The 12,324-nt window shown below is 41.4% G+C and overlaps 1 protein-coding gene across 3 annotated transcripts in view; it reads left to right on the forward strand.

Annotated features, from left to right (window-relative positions):
• Positions 1-12,324, forward strand: part of LOC148676731 (chloride channel protein 2-like) — a 255,825-nt gene that overhangs the window by 206,798 nt on the left and 36,703 nt on the right. For all 3 annotated transcript variants that reach the window (XM_088612070.1, XM_088612051.1, XM_088612061.1), the window contains one exon: positions 12,154-12,287. In XM_088612070.1, coding sequence (XP_088468196.1) covers positions 12,154-12,287 — 134 coding nt within the window. The remainder of the gene's footprint in view (positions 1-12,153; positions 12,288-12,324) is intronic.

Below are 12,324 nucleotides of genomic sequence, written 5' to 3' on the forward strand. Positions count from 1 at the left end.
GAGTCCATCCAAACCCTACCACTTGCTTTTGTCCATGCCATTTTCCTGTCCCCGTGGAAATTTTCAAAGAAAAACATCTCAAAATAGTAAACATTCTCACAATCTGTACATGTGCTAGCACATTATGAAACTACCAATAAAAACTTTTGTAAAAGTCTTGATTTTCCATTTTCCATCAGTGCAAGTGGATGATGGGGCCGTATTTGTGCAATTAAAGAATCCGTCCAAGCCCTACAACTTGCTTTTGTCCATTTGTCCCTGTACAGGGCCTAAACTCCTTTCCGTCGCCGTGGGGAAACCCCATTTGGCGACGTCACGCTTCATCCTCCTTCTGAGGTCCGCAAGGATCCTCTCCTCCAGCTCCCTCGCTCCCCACTCTGCGTTGTGCTGATTGAGAGTGTTCTTCATGCTCCTTGTTTTATCAGAGACACCAGCAGCCAAAGCAAGCATTGTGTCCCTTTGTCCAATCCAGTCAGTGCAAGCCCCAGCAGGATGCACTGGTAACTGAGCACCACTGCCGCAACCCAGGAGTTGAAAAGTTTAGTCCATTCTGTCCCACACTGCCTTGGCAAAGGGACAGCTCCAGAACAAGTGCTCCTGAGTCTCCTCGGTGAAATGTGTATCCTGGGGACAATGTGGTTTCCTGGTGAGTGAGTGTCTGTAAAGAACCTCTCTGGTCACGAGCCTCTGGTGCATGGCCATCCAGTTGAGGTCCTTCAGCTTGTTGTTCAGTTCCTTCGGCGGTGGAAAATACCCCTGTCTGAGGCAGGCGTAAGCATGGTTGGCTTTTTCAGTACCCGCAGGATTAAATTCTAACCCAGGGACCAAGACTGAGTTTCAGGACAGGATGTAGTTTCCTTGCTTTCATTCGAGCCAACAGTTACTAAACTGATAAGATGGAAAAATGTAACATCTGACCCATCACTGTTCCCTTTAAAGCAGGGAAGTAATTAACCTTCAGTCTTCCAGGCTTACTGTATGAGACAGTGTGTTCTATGTGTCATGGCACTGTGCTTCTCAAAGCCTGATGGGAAGGGTACTGCATGTCTGCTGAGCAAAGGGCCGTTCATCCTCGCTGGGTGACAAGATGAGAACAGCCAAGGCCGCAAAAGTAAAACCCCTCTGTCTCCATCTAACCTTGTTGTCTTTCCCTCGTTCCAACCTCCTCCATCATCATTCTTTTTTCCTCCTTCCTCTTTTCCTTACTTTCTCTTCTTCCTCTGTCCCTCATGGTCTTCCTCTCTTGCTAGTTTCACCGCTTTCTCAATTCCATTCTTCCCTGCTTCTTCACCTTGCTGTTTCTGTATTGTCAGTCTTCTTTCCCTCTGGCTACTCTTTATTCCAGTCCCTGTCTCCCTCTTTCAGTTCTCTATTTTTTCCAATTCTTTGACCTCCTCCTTGTCCCTTTTTCTCTCCTGTCTCTCTCTTGCTCCGTCTCTTTCCAGCACCACCACAGTTCATCAAAACCCCTGACCATCTCACCACTTCTCTCTTTATGCAACAGTATTAATTTACCAAGCATTTCAGCTTAATAATGCTGCCTGGACCACGTACAGTAGTTTAGGGAACAATGGAGATGTAAGAGCTGTGCCCTCGAGGGAAATCCTAGGTGTTAACTCCACTCATGAACTAAATTAGCGTGGCCATGGTGTAAAGATTAAATGAGTGCGCAGGGAAAAACCCTCATGGCTTCTCACTGGGTATTACAGTTCCACCTTTGGCAAGAGAGCCTGAACAAATTACAGCTGTAAGTAAGTTTCTTTCATTTGCTGAATTCCTCTGGAACTGTACACACAAACCTCAAACACCTACACCCACTGTGCAGACAAAATGGATATAGCTTCTCTGCAGAAGAGCATCAGGATTAACTCCTAGTTTAAAAGGTATGTCATGCACAGACAGGTTAAAACAACATAATCCCCTCTGTTTTGAACAGAAACTGTTAACAGAAAATGTTAAAAGTGGATTTCACGATTCAAGAAAAAAAGATATTGACAATGTTCGAACTACTTCAGGATCAGCGCACTAATGAGGCCTCAGAGACACAGATGGGAATTTGTGGCGCATTAAGGATAGCAAGTAGAAGCCACTGTTTCACATAAAGTATAGGAGAGCAGTAACATACTCCATAATCGTGTTTCAGAAGCAGATTCCAGCAGGGTTTTCTAAGAAACAGCTGGATGAGTCCCTCAGGTCAGTTAGCAATCAGTAACTGAGCAATATGGCAGAAATACCTTCCTCTCATTTATAACCTTAAGTTCTTACAGTATGTCGACTTACTGTATGCTATACAGTAGATGATACACAGTATATAGACTCGTGCTATATTTGCTGATACTTTTGACTATGGGCTCCAGAGATAAATAGATATAAAAACAGCATTCTGTCTGTGGATTAGTAATTTGCTGCTTTATTAACTGTTAATAAATATTGTTTTTACCCCATGCTGATTGGATAATGATATATTATAGAACACTCAGCCCAGAAAGTGGTAGTTAAGAATTTTTTATGTGATTAATCTGAAACTCTGATATTGGCGGTCAGTATCAGTAAATAGGGCAAGTAAGTGCTTAATAAGTTTTACTGAATGCATATATTTTGCCAAATAGTATTCTTATGTACAGTAATAAGCTGCTGAATCTGAAACCTTGTCTCAGATGCTAAATCCTCAGTAATTATATATTGAATTTTACTAATTAACTCTACTAATTAACTTTGTGGCATTTTTCTGTAAAGGGAGATGCTATTTATACTGTTTCTTTATCACTTCATAGAAAGCCTAATGTGGTGATAATAAAATAATTATTCATTTATGCACTGGCAGTAGCAACCACTTGAGTGTTATGTAAAGTATTTGTGTGCTTCTTTATGCTTGTTAGGTTGTCAATGTGGCAGCTTTTGATGCAACAACAGGTTGTCAGTAGTCCAAAAGAATAGCCAATAATATGCAGGTTTACATCCTGCTATTAGAGAAAGGACCTAAACTTGGTTAATGCCAAAACAGTTGTCTTTAGTGCTCCTTAACAGTTATTGGTCATTCTGACAGCTGCCAAACTCTGAAAGAGCACCTTAAAGAGGTTATTTAGAGCAGTGAGGGTTATCTTTGTATTAACCAGCTAAGCAATGAATGTAAAGGGTTAAATTGACTATTTTCTTTGTATGATCACTATGGCCTTGGTGGAAAAATGACTTTTCTATATGGAACATCTTGCTTGTAAACTCATACTGTATCTTCCTATTTCTTCTGATAATGTTGCGAAACATTCCAGTACATGAAATGGGGTATAGTATTCTCTGTAGCAATGGCTTTTATTATAGCATACAAGAAGAATGTTTGGTAATATTCTATATGGAATTAATGGCGACTGGCTGGCCAAAACTGGGACGTGATCACATACAAAGAATTTAGGCAGAGAGTCTTTTTTTATTGCTATGGGCACAGTTCAGCTTTCTTAAGAATAAGAGGATTTTTTACCAGTAAACTGGATTTGCACCTCTATTGCTTTCATAAATGCCATTCAACAGTGTACTGCATTGATAAAAGTGGTCTTTTAAAGTAAAATGTTTGGAAAACCATACAGTAATTGTCTAAATTAAAATCTCAACATGAGAATTACCATTTTGTTGTGGCAATAAATACGGTACATATTCCCAGCAGCAATGACAAATGTTTAAAAATGCCCTCTAAAGAATATCAGTCAACCATGTACTGTATCCACAAAGAACTTGAATTCAAAGCAGAACTTTTTATCTCTGCAGTTTGTGTGTGGATGCCCACAGTGACATCAGTATAGTATTTGTGCAACTGTAGTGTTGCAGTTGTGATCAGTATTTTAGCCTTACTGGTCCTGTTCGTTGTGTATGCGTTTGCTGAGGTACAAGGGTCAGCAGCTCCAGTGCTGCAGCAGAATATCTTTAATTGATGTCCTCTTCAAATCCCAGTGGTCCTCTTGGGCTGCGGCTGCAGTGCTCAGACTATGGTTTCTCTACTGGTTGAGGGGTCAGTGTTTTTTTTTTAAATAAATTTCTCAGGTAATGAGTCCAGTCTGGGGGTGTTATCTGGAGTCTCCCTCTGGGTGTTGAACCTCTGGTTGAACTCTAGTGTTAGGCCGCAGCAGTACCCAGCAGCTGTCAAACATCAAATTCTGCCAAAGCTGCTCTACTTTGACATCTGGCTCTTTTATTCCATTTGATTTGCTTTATTTTTTCTTTGGTTCACTCTGTGATTTTTTTTTTTTGGGAGTCCGTAGACTGAGTCGAGAGATTCATGAGATCCTATTAGAGTGTGCAGTTATGACATCTGTAGCCGTGCCATGCGCTGAGCAATGCACAGGCTCCTGCCTTCATTAATATTCTGTGCATTCTGCCCAAGCAGACGCATTACTTAATCTAGCTGCTCAGGGCTGAAAAGCCTCATACACAGCAATAAAGTGGAGCGACTTCTTAAACAACAGCGCTGCACCATAGAGCGGAAAGGTACAAACTAAAAAATCCCATGTGCAATCAGTTCTCGGGGATACGTGGATTCCTGCATTTTTTATTTGCTTGCTTGCATTTTAATTTATCACATGTTCAACTTTTAATATGACGTCTGTTGCGCAGCCTGGGTTAAGACACATTTTCTAGCATATGCAGTACTGTAAATTTGTATTCTCTAAATATGGGGGATTGTGGGTTGTGAGTTTCAGAACTGTAATGCAGTCGGACAGTGATAATGTTAATAAGCACTGTCATACTGTGACGGGCATTTAGATATTGCAGGAAGTTATTGATGTTGATTGCCATCCTTCATTTTTAGTGTTTACAATCTGGGTTCTGTTGGGTTCTTATGTGACTCTAGAAGTGGTTGTCATATTTGTGTGTCCTTAAGCTTTTGATTTCCTTTATTCCTTTGAGCAACTACAGTAGATATGACTTGTTTCAGGACTATTGTACTGCATACAGTAGGTTCTTTTCTCTGTCCTCTCTAAGGCAGCATTTCCTCCTCTGTCAAAAGGATATGCCACATGATATACTGTACATATAGACTGGTCTTTAAACATCTTTGAACAGGGAAGGACTACTGAATGTTAAAGGAGTTATGGGCAGCCCTCAAGGTCAAAAGAGTTCCATTTATGTGTGGACAGTTGTACCTTTTTTTAAGGTTAATGTATATTTCTGAATGTGCTCTTTCCTTTTATTCAAATTCTTATTTCTCATGCAAAGTCTCTTTTCTTTAGTTTAATACAGGAATCAGAAGACTGAGGCATAGAGTCAGTGATGCACAACAGACTGACTTGTACTGCAAGCCATTCTGCAGCACTCCTGCAGAGATAAACATTTTCATATGTATAATATGAAATCATTCTGTGTGTTCTGGTCTTTTTTTATTTCATCAAGAACCTTTTCATCATCTTGTGGAGCTTTTTAGTACAACAATAGAGAACTGTACACACAAACCAATACAGTAAACAGAGTTAAAAGCTGGAGTGCCAAAGTGATTTTTGAGTAGGTACTCAGAAATATTTTAAGTAGTGTGCCAGAACAGAAATCATCATATGCCAGGATCTAGACTCTCACTTTGAGAACTGATGGAAGTAATTAGAAATCATTTAGAACTGTCAGAAACTTAATAGTGAAAAGTACAGAAGAACATATGCTACTAAATATCCTGAAGTAGCTGATATTCCTGATGTTATTTTCTAATGAGTTTCTGTTTTGAAATGCTTTCTCTTTTAATGTTTTTTTTTTGGCTTCTGTTGATGCCTAATTAGTGTGAACTGTGTTTAAGGATGCGTAAGTACAACTGTTGAGCAGAAGAAATTGAATCCGTTTTCTTTGTATCTGGCCCACGCTGGCACTTAGCTGGCATCAGAGCAACGTCACAAGCCTGCCCACAGTTTAGTATCGGTGTGCCAGGTTCCCATGTTGATGCCAAGCAAGGAGATGCTGTCAGGGGTTTTGCTTACCTTTGCAGCCTTGATCGGGAATTGAGGGCATTTAGCTTTTGTGTGGCCAGTGCTTTTAAAGAGTGATCCATAATAATCAATAAGACAAATCCCAGTCCCACATCATGATGGGAAAAAAGGATTTTGTGTGGGATTTTTTTCTTTTGTTGTCTTAGTTCTTTTAAAAGCAACCTGACAGCAGAAATCTGTGCCTGCAAGTGCCATTAATCTCAGCCTGCTGTTAACTGCTTCTGTAATAAGCTTTGAAGGGGTTAGATCCAGGCCATATGATGTGTGGGCTGCGTTGCTGGATATCAATTCAGTTTTATTTTTATATAGCGCCCTTCACCGCACAATGTCTCAGAGCTCTTACACAGTGTGTTACACAGACTATACAAACAGATTTGTACAATACAATAAAAATAATTAGTTTAGTGTATCATAGATTAAGAAGAAACTCTGGGGGCAGAAGACCCGATGGTTTGCCTCCTCCCCAGGCACTAGCTGTGTATTGAGGTGGTGTTGGAGTGATGGTCAATGTGTGAGCCACGCTGGGAGAGGCTGTGTGTTTTCTGGTGGAGTAAGTGTGTGACAGTGGACATTTGACCAGGTCACTGGCAAAACATGTTTTTTTCGAGACAAACTTTGGCATTTTTAATGACCACAGAGAGTTGGGACCTTGGTTTTATGTCTCATCTGAAGGTCGGTGCCTTTTTACAATAAAGCATCCCTGTCACTCATGCTGGGGCATGAGGAACCACACACACGCACAGATCACAGAGTTAGGGCTCCCTACTGATCCTACTAACACCTCTTTGAGCAGCAACCGTATGTTTCCCAGGAGGTCTCCTATCCAGGTACTGGCCAGGCACACACCTGCTTAACTTCATTGGGTTGCCAGGTGTGAGTTGCATGGTGATATAGACCCGGCATTTAGGATATTTATAAATAGTCAGGATAGGAAAGAATAAAGAATTGATTCTTCAGCCTGAATTTTAGGGCAAATGTGGCACCTTTAACATGCATGGTAGATCTTTCCACAGTTTCACGGCCCTGCCACCAACATTTGGAAGCAGGTCCAAATTAATTAAAGAGGTGTAGGACCAAGCTGTGTATTGAGAAAAGCAAGCAAACCTCCTTTGTCAGTACTTTTATTTTCCCATAATCTTTCCAGCAGAACGTTTCACATATTCTCAGTCTTCTTTCCTGAGCTGGGTTTTTAGTAGAGGGGTCATTTCCATCTGATTTCCATCAGATGTGCTCTTTGATCGTGTTCAGAAGAAAGGTGAAATGTGCAAGTGTTGTAGTTGATTTATTTAGTGCATGTATCCCACAGTATCATTCAATGATATCACAGGGGGCAGAATAGTCAAAGAGCCTTTGTATTTGCCTCAAATGGGATAAAATAGCACAAACATGCACATGGCTCCCCATTTTACAAAAATAGTGTAAAAGAAAACAATCTTTAAAACCCAACTTCAGTCTTCTTGCTGAAAGAAAACAGTGCATTTTTACGAACACCTCTTCACTAGTGTTTTTTGTTCCATTTTTCTTAATGTCCATTTTGTAGTGGGGTTCAGTCTGAGGAAAGTTCTCCACCATCAGATTAGTAGTCAATTGTTGTACAGTGTATATTATATAATTTATTGTTACAACACCAAAACATGCATAAAAAAGCAACAAATGCAATAGATTACATTTGTGAAACAGTCTGCTGTGACAAAAGTTGATTCTTCACACAGGGGTTACAAAATACAATTGAAATACATTGACAGAACATTTTATGGTCTGCCTTACAGGTTTCATCAGTGTCATTCTTTTCATACAGTATTTTCATTCAGTAAATTAAACAAGTTAACATGTTTGGAATAAGAATTCAACTCTTGAGAATTATGATGTGAATTAAGTTCTGTTGGCCAACATCCTTAATAAGTTAAAACTTCTCACAGGTAAGACTGAGCTGGGCTAGTCCATTGTCCAACTTGGCAGCTGCTTGCTCTGTGCTGAAGGGTCCTGGGGCTGAGAGGAGAGAGATGGAGAGCTTTGTCTAGCCTCGCTGAGGACAGAGAGATAAGAAAGCTTTGTCTAGCCTTGCTGAGGACACATCTGCAAGGAAGCTAGCATCACTCTGAACGTCTGTGTTTAAAAATAGTCTGTGCACAGTCAGTTTGCTTGGGTCTGGCTGCAAGTTAGACAGAGGGAGACACTGTTCGTTCTGGCTATAGCCTTAAACTGAACATGCTTAGATATTCAGGATGTCCACAGAAAAGAGTCCAGCTGTCTTATTTTACCTTTCGATGAGGTGAAAATAAGAGTGCGTTCACGAAAATAAGATTTATTCTGTTGCAGAAAGAATATCTTGGGCAGAATTCTGTACTCTACTGAGTCACTGTCTGACTGACGAGAAGCCCTGATGCGGGCTGCTTGTAGTCATGTGGTTGGAAGAGTCAAAGAGCCTGGTTATTTGGAGAGAGAAGAGGAACCAGTGAGTGATCCAGTGAAAATTAACTGAGTTCTAGGTTTTAAGGTATGATGACACAGTTGATTATTTGTATTGGATTTTATCATGTATAATCCTGGTACCCACCCTGCCGGTCTCTCATCGGTGGACCTTCCTTTCAGTGATGGGACAATAACCTCGGACCTACTGTCTTGGAGAAAAACAGACTCCATGTAGTCCATCTGCGCTATAAACATCACTAGATATTTCACCATAGGATAAGATATCTCTTCTCAGAGGGGCCTCTGAGCTGTATTCCTCTGCATTGACACGGAGGCCCAAGCTGCTTGGTTAAGGCACAGCAAGATGATTAGAAATCTTTATAACCCTTAAGTGAAATAACATGCCTTGCTGCTATAGTACATCAGCTGTTGTTATGGATTTCTGTCTCCAGCTAGAAACCTGCATAATTTACTCAAACTATGTGTAAATGGGAAATACTCATCCCATTACTCTTTTCCACACCTATGCTTTCGGTTGTGAAGTTGTTGATGGCACTTGCCTGATGCATTCACACTGGGAAATCTACAGTACGTCATCTTTGAAGATTTAATGTAGCTACTGTCTGAATTAGACACTTCATGACCTCACTCATTCATGATTTACACAGTACCATATGTAGGACCTATTCACCCCAGGAGTAAATTGTGCTTTAAAAAATGAGTTTTTTTATCTGTTGTCAGTTTCAGTAATCATGGGCCAAAATTATCAAATAAGCCAAAGGAGTAAGCTGTACATGTTGTGGTCTGGGCCATGTGGTATAAACTGTAATGAGTGTAATTCCCTTTGATGCATGGATCTGACAGCACACACATGCCATTCTTGCTAAACTTTCTGATAAATGTGATCACATGGCATCTTAACAGCTCACAGTTGAAAGTGCTCGCAGTGGTTGAGCTCTCTGTTCAGCCCTTCAGCTCCTTTGCTGTAGGTGTTAAATCCTGTACTGCGTGTCTCTTTGCAACCTATTGTGTTTGGTTAATTCTGTATCCCACATTATTTTAATGACCACTCTACTTAATATTGCAATGTGCAGCATTTCATAGTTCCCTGTCAGTGTTATTGAAATAATTAAAAAAACAAATGTAGGAGAGATGGTTTTGACATCGGCCTCTGTCACACAGAGGAAGACTGACTTGAGGAATTTTTTCTTCCCTCTGTATCACTGTGCCACTCCCTCAGACAGTTTTGATCGTGCTGTGCTTGCGCTCAACAGGCAGCAGCTGTAACCGCAGAGCTGACTGCTGAGCGTTGACATGGAAATAAAAACATCAAACGGATCGATACTGCAGAGATGATCCTGCCGCCAGGAGCTCTGCCCTCTCTCTGAGAGGCCAGGGCGTACTTCAGCCGCAGTCTACCCGAGAAAGCCGAAGAGTTGGAATTTTAACTCTTCCTGCCCTCCTTCTCCTTCCTCTCCGTCTGTGCTTTTCCAGCCTCTTTTCTTCCAAAACAGAGGCCCCAGGCCTTGATGCAGGTTTGCTGCAAGCAGCTCAGGCACTTCACTGAAATATTTTGATGGTGTCTTGAGAAAGAAGGTGTATTCATTTATCCTGTCTCAAAGTCCTTTTTTACATTAATGTTTCTGTACAGTATGTACTATACCTTTTTGGTATATTTTCTGAAACTTAGAGGTGCATCTCAAGATTGCCTTTTTTTTCTTTTTCATTCTTCCTCTCACCCTTCCTTCTATCTCTTCCCCTCTGTCTTTTCCTCTCTCTCCCTGGTCTGCTTTGTTCCTGTGCAGAGGGAGCAGGTCCTTCAGCACTAGAGCAGGCTGGGAGGTATTTTCACTGCAGTGTAAGGGAATTGGAATATACAGTACCACTTCTGGTTGTGCTTTAGGTGGCAGACTGAGCTGAGAAATAGGAAAGGGTTCAGCCAGACCGGTGTCACTGTTCATGGGCAGCTAGTTCAGTCTTTAAGCAGCTGATCTCCAAATGTGATTTTTAAGAGCTTTATCCCTAGATGGTAGTGGGGTGGGGGAGAGTATTAATAAAAATTAAAAAGTGATCGCAAAAGGATTCTTCTACTCTCAGAATACTTGAACTATCCATCCATCTCTTTTCTTACTTCTTCCAGTTGAGGAAGCCAGAGCCTATCCCTTCATGCACAAGGCAGGATATACTCTGGTCAGGACACCAGTCTATCGCAGGGTAGACACAAACACACACACCAGACCATATTATCCGAGAAGCTTGACCTACCAATATATATTTGGACTGTGGGAGAAAACTGGAGCACCTGAAGGAAACTTTTATGAACATACAAAATCCATGAAGACAGCAGCCCGGGTCTAACCCAAGTGCTGCGAGGTAGCATTGCTAACCACTGTGCCACTGTGTTGCCCACACTTGAAGTATAAGTCAGAAAGGTCATTATTATGCAGTAGGAGTTGACTTAAAGAGCAGCACTTTGAGAGAGAAAACAACCCTGAATGTGTATAAGTATGACTCCTCCCAGTCATCGCCCTTATAGAATGTTCCATCTGGTCAAGAGGGAGGGGCGTTCCTTTTCATTTTCCTTAGGGGTTTTTGTTCCCTTACTGAGCAAGTCAGACCCAAAACTATACCGCATTACCTCACATTTAGTTGCGTACCATGGGTAGTTGTTAAAATGAAAGCAAGCTGGGTTAGGACAACGATCCAATGTGAAGCCTAGTACAAAGGTCCCTTAAATGCAAAGACATCTACCTTAAGGTGGAACACAGACCTTGATCCTCAAAGAACTGAATAAACACGATCTGTGCTTGGGCTGAGTTATTGTTCATTAATTTGCTGGCTTATGTTTGAAGTGACAGTGCTACTGTAAATGCAGCCCCTGCTGACCACCATTTCCATCTACTCAGAATCTCAAAACCTGGAATGGGAAGCTCCTCTACTTGCTTAAGAAGAAAATCATGTCTTGGCAAAATAGGAAAGCCACTTACTTAAGGCTTACTTAACATCCTTAAGAAAGGTTTTTGCATGGGGTCTGCAAAGAATACAACAGTAAGAAATGAAGATGTCATTTTAACCAAATGGAAATGAATCTCTTTGTCCCCGTCTGCATCACACCATCAACATCCACAAAACCAGAGTCATGTTACAAACAACAGGGGTGCAATATAAAGTGTGGCATCCTAAGTATTGTAAGCAGAACCTCTTCTCATTGCTTTTCACATCTTATTACTGCAATATTTGATTATTAAATAACCAATTATCAGGTGTTTAGGTACAAAATTACTAGTTCTTCTTGAAACACTCTGAAAAGTGCCACATCATGCATAGCGTACACTCAGAGTAGCTTTCAAGTTTGGTGTTCATACAGGCTCATTTAGAGCGTTTGAGACACAAATGCAGTGTGCATAGTGCAGGGAAGCGAGAGTCGCTGCAGATCAGTACAATCTTGAGGAGGCAGAGTGGATTTCTGAGGAGGAGGATGAAGATTGTGAGTGAGGCTGCTGTTTAGCGTCCTGCCATCAAGGTGCTCTCTTAGTGAGGGGTTCAGTTTACTGCACAGGTTGTCTCTGGAAAAGGCACATCTACAGGTTTCTCTTCAACAGAGGACTGTAGCCATGCCAGAACAAATGCAAGATATTACTGATATGTGCATTTTATTGAAAACTCCTGTTATTCAAATCTTAGGTCCACTGAAAATGGCTGTGCTTGAATGGCCTTACCACTCTCATCTTCCTGAGGCCAGGAGCCATAATCTGTGATACTTATTCTCCTCTCCCCTCCCCAGGAAGTACAATATCCGCGTGGAGGACATCATGGTCCGGGATGTCCGGTACATCACGCTGAACTGCTGCTACCGTGACCTGCATGATGTACTGCATAGCGGCAACCTCAAGACACTGGCCCTGGTGGAGTCGGCAGGTGAGAGGCAGAGAGAGCTCAGTAACCCTTGGCTGTG

The sequence above is a fragment of the Lepisosteus platostomus genome, chromosome 2 (genome assembly GCF_059453375.1).
Source record: "Lepisosteus platostomus isolate fLepPlt1 chromosome 2, fLepPlt1.hap1, whole genome shotgun sequence".
Lineage (NCBI taxonomy): Eukaryota > Metazoa > Chordata > Actinopteri > Semionotiformes > Lepisosteidae > Lepisosteus > Lepisosteus platostomus.